Genomic DNA, 16,187 nt, shown 5'->3' with positions numbered 1-16,187 from the left:
ATCTTTCGGCCCTCAATAAAACTTTTGGCCTTGCATTAGTCAACTTCTACTCGATAAAAACTAGTACAAAAGAGAAAGCGAGATGTCTAATACCACGACATGTTCACGTGACAAGCAACTCAACTGCTTCCTTTTCCAAATCACCTTAAATTCTTAATGATGATTAATCATCTACATAATTACCTTTGCTTGATTTGGGTCTAATACCGATTACGATAGATCGACCTGACAAGTAAATGAAGGGTCAAGGTTAAGAAGGATAGGAAAGATATATAGTCGGTTGAGTGAAGGACGAGCACGAGGATAAGAAAGATATATAGTCGGTTGAGTGAAGGACGAGCACGAGGATAAGAAAGATATATAGTCGGTTGAGTGAAGGACGAGTGAACATCCATGTGCTCGTATATGCTCGATCGGATAAAGCTCGTCCGAGTATAAAGATATTTAACCATATATATGATTCTCAGCATATTACCGGTCGATCGAAGACCGAGCGAGCACTCATGTGCTCATATACGTTCAGCTGGACAAAACCTGGCCAAGCGTAAAGACACTTAGCCTTATGTATTACTTCTTGTACATTACCGGTTGACCGAAGGCTAAGCAAGCACCTACGTGTTCGTATATGCTCAATCGAGCAAAACTCGCACCGGACATATATAAAGGCGTTTAGCTTTATATATGATTCTCAGTATATTATCGGTCGACCAAAGGTCGAGCGAACACTCATATGCTCGTATATACTCAATCGGACAAAGTCTGTCCGAGCATAAATGCATTTAGCCTTATATATGATTTCCAGCATATACGCTCAGCCAAGCAAAGCTCGTCCGAGCATAAAGGTATTTAGCCTTATATATGATTCTCAGCATATTATCGGCTGGCCGAAAGTCGAACGAACACCCACGTGCTTGTATATGCTCGATCGGACAAATCCCGCCCAAGCATAAAAACATTTAGCGTTATATATGGTTCCCAGCATATACGTTCGGTCGGGCAAAGTCCGTCCGAGTATAAAGATATTTAGCCTTATATATGATTCTCAGCATATTACCAATCGATCTAAGGTCGAACGAGCGCCCACGTACTCATATATGCTCAACCTAATAAAATCCGCCCGAGCATAAAGATATTTAGAAACTTACTTTTATTTTGTATTTTAGATTTTTAAAATGTAATTATAATTCTTTGAGGACATATTATCGACGTTTCTAATAATTTTGTTGATTATTATCATTTACTTTATTTGTATTTCTGTTATATAAAACGAGGGGGGCAAGTCACAAATGTGGCAAGATCTGTGATTTACAAAAAAGGGCAGGGACTTGAAGGTTTTAGAATTACACCCCTAGGATGTTAGTCAACCAATGCCGGAGTAGACTCTGATTGGTAGTTGTGAAGGGCGAATGGGAAGGGAGAGTCCAAGAGAGAAACGGTTTTGGTTCTCCCGCCGTTAGAGTCGACGGGAAGAGGACGAGAGGCGTTTCCAAACATGGAGGGTTCGTCTGCCTCCGCCGACGTGATTCGTGTCGCCAGTAGCAGCAGCCTTATAAGCGACGGGGGGAGCTTGGCGGTGAAGGTGATTCCGTTGCAGCCTCCCCCGGCGCCGCCCTCCCTTGAATCGCAGTCGGCGGAGGTCTACGGGCGGTGGGCGGCCAGGGTGCGTAGCATGTCCGCTATGGACTGGATGGAGCTCCTCCTCCCCTGCACCCGATGGATGAGGAACTATCGGCTTAGGGAATACCTCCAGGCTGACCTCATGGCCGGTATCACCGTCGGCGTCATTCTCGTACCGCAGGTTTGACCTTTTTCATTTTTGCAATTTCACGATCAGGAAAATACCTTCTTCCACGGCAATCGTCTTTGCTGTTCCCTTCTACATGGTCCGGAGCAGGGATTTTTTTTTTCCCTCAATGGTAATCTTGTAGAATCCGGGACCAATAAAAGGAAAATTCGATTCTTTTATCCTTAAAAGAAAGTTTTTGTGGCCGAGTATTTTTTTTTGTTTGCCTTTGAGCGTTCATAAGTCTGATTGAAGTGCTCTTAAAAATGGCAGTCCATGTCGTACGCAAAGTTAGCAAGCCTTAATCCAATTTACGGACTTTGTGAGTATTTGTGTATTTACTACCTCCACATTTCCTCTCTATGGATGCCCACTAATCGTGCTCCAAGGCAATTCTCTATGCAGATGGGGGTTTCGTTCCAGTATTTGTGTATGCCATATTCGGCTCATCACGCCAGCTTGCCGTTGGTCCCGTGGCTTTGACCTCCCTTCTAGTGTCCAACGTCCTCACTCCCATCGTTGATCCTTCAGACAAATTGTATACAGAGCTGGCAATATTGATGTCGCTCATGGTTGGCATATTTGAATGTTTAATGGGCTTATTACGGTAACTGAACTCTCCGTGTCTCCATCTGCAAAACTTTGAACATGATTGTTCATGTTTGCTGACTGCAAATTGGCATGTTGGCCAAACAGAAATTGTGAGAAGGGAAAGCTTTTTTTAGTACTAATATCTGTAATTCTACAGGCTCGGATGGCTGATTCGTTTTGTTAATCACTCTGTGATATCAGGCTTCACAACTGCTTCAGCCATTGTAATTGCACTATCCCAGTTAAAATACTTCGTCGGATACAGTATAGTTCGCAGTAGCAAAATAATACCTCTAGTCAAGAGCATAATTGCTGGTGCTGGTAATGTGAGGCTCCCATTTTTGGATTTGTCTGTTCTAAATCACATCTAATTTTGTACATTTATTGAGTAGTATGGCATTTCTATTCCTTAAGAAATAGAGTATTATCAAATTCTTCAGTTAATTTGGTGAATCGTCTATTTACTTTAATTTAAACTATGCAGCCAACTTCTTGGCCAATCCAAAATCAACCAAAAAAGATAATCCATCATTCCATACTTCTTATTCCATTAATACTTATTGAGTTATTTTATCCTTAATTCTTTTGGATGATGTTGGTAAGAGCTTGCCAGTTTATGATCTCTTCTCCATGCTCTAGTATTATCCTTTTTTTATTTTTGTTTGCCACCAAATTTAAGAGTTGGTGGTGCTTCAACTGATGTGTACCAAATTGATTAGCATTGTTGAGGGAAAAAAAGGTTTCCTCCATCTAAAGAAACTGTAGTAGCTCTCCCTATCTTTATATATTATTGATGAATAGGAGATATTATAAGTCCCTAACATTTTCGGTCAAGTTGATTTGAATATATTGGAGAGATTAACTCCTAATAAATATATCCAATTCCAATTGACATGCTTGTGGAATGGCGCCTCTAGAGAGAAGATAGGCCTAGCTTGGGATGGTCACAAAATGACATAGGTGGAGAGAGGAGATCCTCGAAGTGACACACATTAAGAGAAAGAGATCAAATCAACAAATGACACACTCAAAGTAAGGACACACTGACCTAGATTCCGTAGAGTTATGCACGCGAAGAGAAGGCACATTGGCAATGATGACACATGGAAGAAACTCACATGAAAAGAGAATAATTGATGACCTCTTAGCAGCGATGCTTAGAGCTAGAGCGACGCAGGGCACTGGTGGCGACTAAGAAGTGTAGTGTGAAGTTGGAGTAACAAAATGTGGAGACAAGCTGATTTGCTGAAGTCCACACTAGTTTGCGACAAGATGACACAAAGGACAACTAAGGAGGACTTGATGACGTGGAGGTTGAACATTCACAGGAGATTGTGTGATGAAGTGATGGGATGGAGAGTGACACGATGGAGTCTATGTGGAGGAGATCATGTATGTGGAGGAGATCATGTGATGGCACAATACAATAACACAAAGGGAAACCAAGGACAAATTTTGATTGAGAGGAAGGTCAACATCGATTGAGCAAGCAACAAGGCTAGGTGGTGAAGTACCATAGAGAGAGATCATCCAAACAAGCCAGTGGAGGCAACACAGTGCAAAGGTGCACATGGGACGAATGTCATGTAGTCGACGAGCAACGCGGAGATGGCATGACACATGAAAGAAGATGGGACATGGTGTGTGACTCATGTTGTAAAGAGAGGATGTGATGTTGTGTTGTGCAAGATAAATGAGGGCATCAGGCTCGCAATCTTGGGAAGAAGAATGGTTAATTGGTTATGTGAGAGAGGAGGTGACAACTCTAATACAATGTTAAGTAAAGATTTTGGATTCCACATTCTCAAGAAACCATACGTATATATTATCGATGATTAGAAGACATTACAAGTAAGGCCTTAACCTTTATAGACTTACAACTCTCTAACAAGCATATCTCACTATTTACTTTTAATTGGCAAAGCACTGCATAGCCATATTCACATACCTCTCATGGATTATGATGCTTGTCAAAACAACAAAATAAACATTTTCATATCAGCCCAATGGATTCAAGGTTGTCTATCATATCATAGGAGATTTGCTATAGAATGTTTATCTAAACCTTTTTCATTAAACATTATGGATGTAGTAGAAAATATGAATGCCATTTCTTGGACACATGCATTCCAAGCAACAAATTTGCTGGTTGATATTCCCAGTGAAAACTTAGTTCATCAATAAGAGTTTGCAAGTATGAAGTTCATGAATTTGCTAACAACATGATTCTATGGAGACAAATTTCAAGTTTATGATTTCCCATGATTTGAATAGGCACCCATCTTACTCCTTGATAATTGTTTTACATAAGTTGTTTCTTTTTTGAAATTCTGCCCAAGATAAAAGTAAACCAATAGAACATTTAGTTGAAGACTTACATTTTGTATTGTGATTGGATATGCATTCATATACATCTCTCTTTGCCTATCATTTTGGTAATTTCCTATCAAATACTTCTTGTAATTCTTGTTGTATCTGACTGGTTTTGACAGCTACCTTTCCGGTGGTACTTAGTAGCTCATGTAATAGTACCGAAGCCATTCAAGATACCTAGATTTGCCTCGTACTGGCTACAGGAAGAGTTTTTTTCAAGGCATTGTTGTTACTTATGGCATAAAATCAAAAGTGGATCTTTGTTAGTGCTATATCATGCACTTACAAAATCATGAAAATAATTGTAGCATCATTATAGATGTTCTTTGTTCACACTGGAAACCAAGAAATCAGAATCATGATTATCAAATGTTGTGATCAATGCTCATGACAACTAGCTATGGTCAGGCATCAGATGATATTAGGATTTGGTTGTCAAGTTTTGCACAGTTTGATCAATAGAATTAAATTATATTCTCTCTAATGTGTTTTTGTTAGCTAAATTATAGTTGCAGGAAGACTTTTTTTTATCATGCTGATGTTTTGTTTTCCAAGTTGACACCAACAGTTTTTGATTGGGTTTATTTCCCTTCTAGTGTGTTTGGTTCTTGATATGTGTATGATCTTTTTTTACTGTTTTTTTAAGTTTCTAAATTCTGTTTGTGGGAAGTATAGGTGATTTAAAAAATGTGGATATATCTAGAGATATAACCTTACACGGGGTGCCTAAATTATTGGATCTCATGACTTGTTATCATTGTTGTTATAATTTCCTCGTGTCTTTCTTTAAGAACTAATTAATTTCACTCACTGTACTAAGAAATGCTTGTTTGATTTCTTCAGTTTTCATGGCCGCCCTTCGTTATGGGATCTATTTTCCTGGCAATTCTTCTTGTGATGAAGCACCTGGTATTATATTTCATATTACATTTACAACGACTAATAGTTGTCCAACATGCCATATCACGTATTATTTTCAGAAACATTCAGATATATTCTTGCTTTAAAATGCAGGGGAAATCAAGGAAGAAATTCAGGAGTCTTAGAGCAGCTGGTCCACTTACACCTGTCATACTTGGCACAGTTTTTGTCAAAATATTTCATCCAGATTCAATTTCAGTTGTAAGACATCCTAAATTGAGAATTTTTTCTACATTTTGATGCTTTTGAGAAAACAATAGAACTTTACTCACTAGCTATAAACATATGGAAGTTAGAGATAGATTAGAATCACGCGATGATATGGTTTTTCTGTATTAATCTAGGCAATCTAGACGCATGAGAATACAAAGGAATACAATCTCATCAAGACATATTTGACAAATTTCTTATGCCACTGGTACTAACTCAAAAAAAAAACACTACTGTGCCAATTGTAGTTCTTACAAGTGATCGCCTAAATATGACTTGCAAAGGCTAAATACATTTTGCATACCAATGCACTTTTTGATGAATGGTATAGGAAAACCTACAAACAAGGTTTAAACTTTCATTTCTGTGGTGGAGTTTTGATGCTTTGTCAGAACTAAATGTACTACAACAATATTCAACACACTTTTGAATGTGTAATAGGCAACAATGATTTTAAATGGATTTTCATCATTTATTCATAGAAATAAAAATAAGATTATCAATTTGATAATCAAATTAAAAATGATTGTTACTCATCTTTATTTTCAATATATGCCAAAATTAATTCAAATAAGTTTTTCTCTACTACTAACAATTAGAGCTTATCCATGTTGGAGAAATAAGTTTTTAAGAGTAACGAACATTAGTCAAATTCAGCTTGATAAGCTTCAACACTTCAACAAGTGTTGAAGCATGCCGAATATCAACATGGTACACATAAGAGATTATCCATGTTGTTGAGAATTATGGTTACAGTAACTTAATAGATACCAATGTATGGCCTTTTTGCCTGGCATGATATGAGATTTAAACTATGATTCTTTTTTTTGGCATAAAGTTACATAATTTCTTCCAATTAATTTTGGAAAAAAATAAATTGCATAAGCACAAAAACAATTAAGCAGTGGATGCAAAAGTTTCAGTAAAATTAATCTTTATTGGCTATACTTCTGGCAGATCTAGTTCCTTAGAACTAGAGCCTTGTGTAGAAGAGATACATGTAAGACTTTCCTATTTTAAATCATATAAAATGGTTGATGCACATAGGAATACTACCTCTGACTTCAGTAGACACGGCAAAATTGTATTGAAATGATCGAAACTTTAGTTTTCTTCATTTTAGTTACCATTTGATACCTAACATCATTTTTTCTTACTACTTTACATCCATTCTTATCAGCCAGACTAGCTTTGCTAAAAACTTAAATTATTTTGTGGAAATAGCTTCTTGATTCTCATAGTATAGTTTCTGTAATTGTTGAATATGCACCATCTAATGAAAGCTTGACGTTTTGAAATGTTTAATGTGGGATTAAAGGTATCTAAATTATGTACTATTTATTAGGTAGGTGATATACCTCAGGGACTGCCAAAGTTCTCCATCCCTACAGGATTTGAGAATGTCAAGTCCCTAATTCCTACTGCATTACTCATTACCGGTGTGGCCATTTTGGTAAAAACACTGTTTTATATCTTTTTTCTATTCTCCTGGAAATAGTGTACTTTTATTTAAAACTAATAACACAGTGAATATCAGGAATCTGTGGGCATTGCTAAAGCCTTGGCGGTGAAAAATGGGTATGAACTAGATTCAAATCAAGAGGTAATGCTTTGGAAAAATTGTAATGCAGCAGTGCAGCCTACATTCAGTAGTTCCTTTGGCCATTTAGACAAATTTCAAGTTCCTTTGATGATCATATACATTCTAGTGAACTCTCTTCTCATGCTAATAACTGCTAATACATTGCTAATTGATTGTTCTGCAGTGCTCATGATCTATTAAGAGTCTTAGCTAAAAAGATGTATTGTTATAGCTTTGTGGTTAGTTCAATTTAAAAGACAAGTTGATCAAGAATATAATGTGGGGTTAGCTTGGAGGATCATCTTTGAAAAACAATACAAATCAAAATTAGTTACTAGTTAGTGTCATGTAAAATTAGGCGCAGAGAGGTAAGATCTCCTACAGTGCTAACATTGTGCAGAAAGATGTGTTGAAATATTTGGAAGGTGTAAGAAATGAACATGAGCTGAATTGTTTTGAAAACAATAATACTGTCATGTCCACTAGAGTGAAAGTTCCTACTTACTAACCACACACGTCTCATCCATGCTATTCTTACCTACCCTGTGTCTCCCATATCAGAAAAGTGCGAACTTGGCTTGTACTTGGAAGAATGACTTCAACGGCAATTGAGAAAGGGCGAGTGAGCTACCTCCCAGGAAAGTGTTCTTCATCTCCTCTTATCCATCTCCCTCCTCTTCTTTTCATTCGCTCTCAGCATAGGGAAATAGACAACATAGGATAAGGAGAGGAGGGAGGAGGCTTAAGCAGAAAAAGTAGAAAGTGGAAGCACAATAGGACGAAAAAAGTCAGTAGCGAAAAACAAAGAAGAGCAGGTGGATATGGTGTGACCTTGCTGATCCACATTGTCTGTTTATTCAAGTAGACACTGAAGCAATACAGTTCCCATTACTTAAACCAACAACCTAAAACCTTGGCTAGAGTTACTTTATTTTATGTCACTTCTTTTTCTGTCACAGATGCTTGGCTTCAAGGTTGGTGTAGACAGTTTAAAAAGGCCTGCAAACTAACAACTTAGTGAGTATTGGTCTCAGAGACTATATATTTGTATCATGTTTAAGTCCAAATAACTTAGGGAATTCTTTTGATTACAATAAAAAGAGAAAACCTAATCTAATGTAAGAATTCTGTTTAAATAACTTCTCCATACTTCTCATTCACATAATAATTATCTGACAGATATATTTGAGTATCTTATCAACCACCACTTATTTTTTGGTATTTTGCCGTAGCTTTTAGCTTCACATTTTGTAGTTGGACTTGAAATCCAAATAGTATTCCAATCTGCAAGTAATTTAGAAGCTCCAAGTGCGGTTAGAAAATGGATTGCTTGATTATTCCTGCCTAATATACTTTTTTTTTCTCTCACAGTTGTTTGGTCTTGGTGTGGCAAATATTTGTGGATCTTTCTTCTCCTCATATCCTTCAACAGGTGAGATGTACTATGCTTGCCAAGCACATTTGTCTGAAATGCCATATTGTCTTGTTTCTGTTGGATGAAATTTCAGAAATTTGTACAGGTTCTTTTTCTAGGTCAGCTGTGAATAATGAGAGTGGTGCCCGAACTGGGTTATCTGGAATTGTGATGGGAATTATAATGTCGTGTGCTCTTTTATTTATGACACCACTTTTCACTGACATTCCTCAGGTATGTCAGTTTCATAAAGCTACCTCTATCATCTGTACGGTTGTTTACATTTTACAAAAAGAACACCAAAAAATGTATTTCAGCTGATGCATGGGCAATATAACAATGAGTGAATAACATTGTTAAGGTTTTCACCCAAGATAATTTGATTTGAATAATCAGTTCATTTGTATATTCTTTTTCTGACTGTGCACACATGATTGTTCCTGCTTTTGATAATAGAATCGAGCATAAAACAATCTGGCTTATTTTCTTTCTTCTATTTTTTTGACAAATTGTTGGGATTTGATCCACTTCATTGCTTTGTCCCTAGGGAAAAGTCAAAATTTTCAAGGTCATGGTTCTAAGCTTGTCCCTGATCTGTCTAAAGCTGTTGGCATCCTTAGAGAATTAATGACTGATATGCTGAACATAATGATGATTTTACTTCACCAAGTGACCTTTTCCAATTCTTATATCATTTTAAATGATTTTATATTGTCAATCTCAAAATTTTCCTTTAGAGGATAATAGGTAGTTCTCATGTTTGATAACTGTTGAAATTTCTGCAGCATCTGTCTTAAGTTGACTCTTGCAATGCATTATTGGTTTCTCACTTTCCATCAGTGAATATTCTTGCTTACCATAGCCTTTTGTCTTTATTTTTCAGTGTGCTCTAGCTGCCATCGTGATATCTGCTGTCATGGGACTAGTAAGAATAATGTTCTTGTATTTCTTGTGGTCAATGGTCATTGTGCTCTTTTACTTTACTCTTTAGGTCATTTATCTGTAATGAAAATTATGTGAACTTGTTGGTAATAGTCTTATGCCTTTTCAACATATGATCAGCTTTTTGACTATTGTTACTATCACATTCTAGATTCAGGATCAGCTCCATATTCCACTATATTCTTCATATAAGAAGTCCTAATTTAATTGAATAGAAGAATATTTCCAGATGAGAACAGATGACTAGTGATCCTGTCTGAAGGCTAGGGAGATGGCGCGCTGCCTTAGGTGGATGATCTGTTGACTAGCGGAGGACTTCTTTAACCGGCGATGGAGCTCCTCAACGATCCTGCGCACAATCCGACAATCCAGCAAAGCGTTAGTGACCAAAGACTAGAGAAGGGGGCCTGGCAAGGCCCTCCGACGCTCAATCCAACACGTTTTTCGGCAAGTGGACGAAGAAGAAGAACAATAGAGGATACGCGCAATAGTAAGGTTTAGAAGATGCTAATTGCGTACCTTGCTAACGGAGAAGACCCCCTTTATATATCACCTCTCATAACCTTCGTGATCATGAGGTGGCTTCTTACGTTAGAGTTTGTTAGGTTGTTCTTCACAGAGTCTCCGAGAATCTTTTTTCTATCCACAGATATACCTCTTTTGTCGTTTATAGCTTAAACCTTCTATGAAGTCGTTGAAGGAGGATGGTGTTATAAATGGATCACTAATTGGAAACAGGATGACCTCTGAAGGAGGTTCCAAAGGAATATAAACCTTCTATGAAGTTGTTGAAGGAGGATGTTGTTATAAATTGATCACAAATGGGAAACAGGATGACTTCCGAAGGAGGTTCCAAAGGAATATTCCCCGAGAATTCTGACAGGTTGTTAGAATGTTGTCTGCTGAATATATCTCGGTTGATCCATAAGGTCGGTCGGCTGTATTGCTTGCCATTGTATCAATATGTTCTGTCATATGTTAAATACTGCCAAGATCTATTCAGAGATTAATATAGTGCCCACGATATGCCAAAGATCCATTTAAGGAGTCATATGATAAATCATGTATGTTAGAGCTTTATTTTAGGGACAATATGACATCAAGTAACTTAAATTCGGTCGCCCTTTGCCCGGCTGACCATATATGTAGAGTTTCCTATGGATAAGTGTTTTTAAGCCCGCCCGGTCTTTACCGACCGAGCATACACAGAAAGCCTTATGCTCGATCGACCTTTGCCAGGCCGACCATATATGTAGAGTTTCCTAAAGATAAGTGTCTTTAAGCCCGCCCAGTCTTTGCCCGGCCGAGCGTACACAAAGAGTCTTATGCTCGACCGACCTTTATCTGGCCGATCTAGTATAAAGAGGTTTATGAGGCAAAGTGTCTTTAAGTCTACCTAGCCTTAGCCCGGCCGGGCGTACACAGAAAGTGTTATGCTCGACCGATCTTTATTCAGCCGATCTAGTATAAAGAGGTTTATGAGGCTAAGGTCTTTAAGCCTGCCCGGTATTTGCCCGGTCGGGTGTACACATAGAACCTTATGTTCGACTGACCTTTATCCGACCGATCTAGTATAAAGAGGTTTATAAGGCTAAGTGTCTTTAAACCCGCCCGATCTTTGCTCGGCCGGGTGTACACAGAGAGCCTTATGCTTGACCGATCTTTATCCGACCGATCGTATATTAAGAGCTTTATGAGGCTAAGTGTCTTTAAGCCCGCCCGGTCTTTGCCCGGTCGGGTGTACACAGAGAGACTTATTCTCGACTGACCTTTATCTGGCTGATCGTATATTAAGAGCTTTATAAGGCTAAGTGTCTTTAAGCCCGTCCGATCTTTGTTCGGCCGGAGGTACACAGAGAGACTTATGCTCGACCGACCTTTATCCGGCCGATCTAGTATAAAGAGGTTTTAGAAGGCTTGAGTGTTTAGAGCCTGGTCAGCCTTTCATCTGGACAAGCTCCCTTGAACTCGATCGACTACTTGACTGACCGGGTACATTATTTCTTAACTTTCAGAGTAAAATACTAGTCCTTATATCCTACCGGCTTTATGGTCGGTCATCCCTATTCGAGCGTTCTGCTTCAGAGCCACTCGGGCAAGACCCGAGAGTTTTAATGCTGGGTGATCAATAGAACCAAGTACATAATGCTCCTCTACCTTGACTTTGACCGCCACATCACCTTGACTCTGACTGCCACGTCATCTTCTGGATCCGCTCATTATAACCCGTATCAACTAGCAACACTTTGTGGCAGATTGTGATGCATTTATTGATATTTGCTGGTATTTATGTTGCTAGACTACATTTTTTTCTTTAAACCTTCCTGTATCATGGATGCTTACCAACCAAAACTTGTATTGCATTAGGTTCCAATAAGTAGTGGTTTGCTGATTACAAACTTAAGGCTTTAAACCACACTAGAGTGAGTTAATTTTGATGAATATTGTCTCTAGTGGTTCTTTTTATGGCCTATTGAAATCTTGTATGCTCCACCATGTTGGAATAATGTTGTTCCAATGGCAGTTTGTCTAACTGCCGTTCTGAGTCATCTATAACAATTTATGCATGCTTGATACAGACATAATTCTTAGCAGTCTATCTCCACCTTCAGTATTCATTTCATGCTTAGATTTATAATGAAGTATTCAGATGTCTCTTTTATATTTTCCTTTTTAGGTGGATTATGAAGAAGCTATTTTCTTGTGGTGTGTAGATAAGAAAGATTTTACTCTCTGGACGATTACATTCATTATAACATTATTCTTTAGCATTGAGATTGGTGTTCTTTTGGGGGTGAGTATTATTATATTTTTTTTCCAATTGTCCAAGCATAGGCAAACCTGATACCAGCTTTAAACTCTGGTTTATTTAGATACAAATCTCATGTTTTAGCTTTTATACAGTTAGAATGATATGGGTGGTCCATTACAATGTATTTACCTGATTTCATGATAACTATTGATGCTTATTGTCATTTAAGAATATATTGCAACTTCTATGACATCTACTTTTTGAACCATGCATGTGAGTATGGGTGAAATCAATTTATTTCATGTCAAATAATGGTCTTTGCACATCTAATCATTGAATCATTTCCGTAGCACAGACTGAAACTCCAATCATGTCTCATAGAATGGAAGGTAACACCCTATTCATTAAGTACACCTACAGGGTTTTAAGTTACATTATGTGTCTAACCCCTGATAATGGTCCATCCATAAAAAGAATACTTCAGTCTAGTTGTGGAGCTAACATTGTTTATCGGCTTGCAAATTCACCAATGCTATAAGAGAATTAGTACCAAATAGAAATTTGTATTCTACATCATCTGAAAGAGTAACTACACAATTACTTGCATAATGTTAGCAAAAATCTGTATTCTACATCATCTGAAAGATTTACAGTTGGTTTGTTCCAAACAAAAATTTGTCTTATTTGTGGACTCAACGAGAGATTCTCTGGTTCTATCATAAATGACAATCAATTTGCTATGCTCTTTGTTAACCTCTAAAATATTGTTTGACCAAAATTGACTAAATGTGGCTGGTGATATTATTCATCTTATCCTAAATTTCAATCTACTTTCTAACTTTTATTTATTCCTTGTCCTGAAATGATAGACGTGCACGCATGCTGATTTCTGTCAATAGTCCTCTAAGTACTTGCTAAATGTCAATGGGTTCTCTACTACTTTCTTTATGAGCATGCATCTTAAAACTTAAATATTGCATCACCATATGCTTCATATTAGTGCATTCAACACAAAAGAACTCTGAAATAGGCCTATTGAGTGCAGATGTTCTTTTTGTAGGTTGGTTTCTCACTTGCATTTGTCATCTATGAATCAGCAAATCCCCACATTGGTAAAGTTTTATTTTTCAATTAATTACTGGTGCTTCTGTTTATTGAGGCCCTGTTGTCTGCTTATACATCCTACTTTGCAAGAAACTAGTTCTCTATTAGTTTCTATTAGGATCTTTTGATTATCTCCTTGCTACTGGAGAATCAAACAATTATGTAAAACGCATACTGGTTTGGTATCAGTTTGATCGCAGTACACAAGAATAACTTTTTTTCATTTACAACTGCTTGTTTCAGTGTATATTCCCAAGTTACATGGATACTGATCAGCCTCTAAATTATGCTTTGGAATTAACCAGATTGATATAGTTATGAGCACAAGAAATGTACTTTAGTTGTTTCTACAACATCTTGTCCATAATCTCTTATTGGGTAGTTGCTTAGCAGAGTAGTAATCTTCTTGTGTATGTTTTTTTTATGAATAAGCTTATATGAAGGTTTTATTGTATCACACCAGATTATATCGCGCTTAAACCTTGTCTTGCTCTGTATTAAGGTTTAATTAAACATAAGTATGACTGCAAACATGATTTTAAACTAGTCATCCATATAAGCATTAATTAACAAGTAGCTGCAAGTACCTGTACCTAATATGTAGATGTATTTCATTTCAGCTGTCCTGGGGCGTCTTCCCGGAACCACTCTATATAGAAATGTTGTACAATACCCTGAAGCACACACGTACAATGGAATTGTGGTTATCCGAATTGACGCACCAATCTATTTTGCAAACATAAGTTGCATTAAAGACAGGTGAGATCCTGTTTCTTTCAGATCTAGAAGAGTAGGAAATGTCAACTTCAGTAAGGACTTAGCCTTCCATTTTCCATTGCCCGGGTCTTGCTAAGAATTTTAATACAGTTTTTATTATCATTCGAACTTTTGTCAGATTACGCGAATATGAGCTAAATGTCGACAGTAGCACAAAACGTGGATTAGATGTTGGACGAATATATTTCATTATCCTTGAAATGTCACGTAAGAACTCTCACTTGTACACGAACTGTTTGTCTTTAGTGTGAGCATTTAATTGTAGTATTAGTGGTGAATATTCAGTTAAAATCGAACCGAATTAACTAAACCGGACTAATTTTTTTTGAACAACTGAATTGATTGAATTTTTCATAAAAAACTGAACAAACCAAACCAATAAAATATCGGTTAATAAAATCGAATTAACATTTATCGATTTTTCTAATTAGGGTCTAAAGAATAAACCGAACTGAATTTTAAAATTCGATCGGTTCGATCTATTTGTTCGGTTTAATTAAATTTTTGCTCACTCCTAATAGTATATACTTTAATTTATTATTCATAATTGTCAATCCGATGTTAATCTATACAGTTTTTTTTTTCACAATGTGCAGATTATCAACTTGTTTATCTTTAATCTGTAAATTAGATTTGTACTAGAACTTAAACATCTAGGAACAATAACCAGAGGACTTCTGTCTTCCCAACCAAACGATTTTATATGTGCGAACATTTTTTTTCCTATTCCATTGAGGTCATTGAATAACTTTAACTCCCCCCATTGATCCTGAACTCTACATGTCTTGAGAATGTGATATAATTGATCAAAATATACTCATGGATAAAAATGTACTCATGTTTCTTACTTTGACATTTGAAACACTTTTAAGTTGTTTTTTCATAGTAATATAGATGTGGTTCATTGTCTATGACTTTATGGCACATGAGGAAGGGGAAAATGTGAGTTCACATGCCTCTGTCAACTACCATCATCTCAAAAACCATAACCATAAACCTTTGCAGCTGTTGCATACATCGACTCGAGTGCAGTTCAAGCTCTGAAGGATTTGCACCAGGAGTACAAACCAAGAGGCATCCAGGTTACTAAATGATATCATAATTTGGTGTTAGAACATCCTCTGTATAACCACAAGCGTTCATTCAGTATTTGAGCTTGCCTTTTCAGATTGCCATTGCCAATCCGAACCAAGGAGTTCATCTTCTACTGTCGCGGGCTGGAGTCATAGACCTGATTGGCGCGGAATGGTTCTTTGTGAGAGTGCACGATGCCGTGCAGGTTTGCCTTCGGCACGTACAGAACATGAATCCATCCTCGCCCAAAGTTTCAGACAACACTGCCTCGAAACCAAAGAGACAGTTCAGCTTCCTACAGAGCCTATGGAATCGTCAACGAGACTCAGATGGCACCACTCCAGCGGAAGAACCTCTATTGCCACACAATGAAGTTGTCCAAGTGTAAATTGGAAGTAGTCACATTATACATGATTGCTCAGTGTTCATTCCCCTTATTATTATTTTTTCTCCTGAACTACTATTTTCTTTGCTCAGTAGATTGAGCATCTTATTTTATTTTGTATACAGAAATGTAATCATGATTGATTTTGTTATACTATCTAATAAAAATGGGATTGAGTTCTATCTGTCTGGGATCATGAATGTGTAGGATGCTAATTGATGAGTGAAAAAAATGCAATAAAAATTAAACAAATCAATATACACACCTTGCATAAAAGCC

The 16,187-nt window shown here is 37.2% G+C and overlaps 1 protein-coding gene across 3 annotated transcripts; it reads left to right on the top strand.

The window, feature by feature from the left end:
• Positions 1-1,380: 1,380 nt before the first annotated feature.
• Positions 1,381-16,088, top strand: LOC121991736 (sulfate transporter 4.1, chloroplastic-like). 3 transcript variants are annotated; one of them, XM_042545760.1, is made up of 17 exons: positions 1,382-1,798; positions 2,057-2,105; positions 2,189-2,390; positions 2,532-2,700; positions 5,591-5,656; positions 5,762-5,869; positions 7,224-7,331; positions 7,416-7,481; positions 8,832-8,892; positions 8,981-9,108; positions 9,758-9,799; positions 12,494-12,610; positions 13,629-13,680; positions 14,293-14,431; positions 14,568-14,656; positions 15,455-15,531; positions 15,618-16,088. In XM_042545760.1, the coding sequence occupies exons 1-17, from the start codon at positions 1,493-1,495 to the stop codon at positions 15,909-15,911; spliced, it is 2,073 nt and encodes a 690-aa protein (XP_042401694.1). In that variant the 5' UTR covers positions 1,382-1,492; the 3' UTR covers positions 15,912-16,088. The 3 variants fall into 3 exon arrangements, with proteins under 3 accessions (XP_042401695.1, XP_042401694.1, XP_042401696.1); XM_042545761.1 differs by lacking the exon at positions 14,568-14,656 and having other exon boundaries at positions 1,381-1,798; XM_042545762.1 differs by lacking the exons at positions 14,293-14,431; positions 14,568-14,656.
• The last annotated feature ends 99 nt before the right edge of the window (positions 16,089-16,187 follow it).

Source organism: Zingiber officinale, chromosome 6B, assembly GCF_018446385.1.
Source record: "Zingiber officinale cultivar Zhangliang chromosome 6B, Zo_v1.1, whole genome shotgun sequence".
Lineage (NCBI taxonomy): Eukaryota > Viridiplantae > Streptophyta > Magnoliopsida > Zingiberales > Zingiberaceae > Zingiber > Zingiber officinale.
Note: the sequence above shows the minus strand (reverse complement) of the source record. Positions and strands in the feature narration are given on the sequence as shown.

Coding starts and splice junctions, on each gene's coding strand:
- LOC121991736 (XM_042545760.1), top strand. CDS start 1,493: ATGGAGGGTTCGTCTGCCTCCGCCGACGTGATTCGTGTCGCCAGTAGC. Junction 13,681..14,292: donor ATCAGCAAATCCCCACATTG/GTAAAGTTTTAT, acceptor ATTTCATTTCAG/CTGTCCTGGGGCGTCTTCCC. Junction 14,432..14,567: donor ATAAGTTGCATTAAAGACAG/GTGAGATCCTGT, acceptor AACTTTTGTCAG/ATTACGCGAATATGAGCTAA.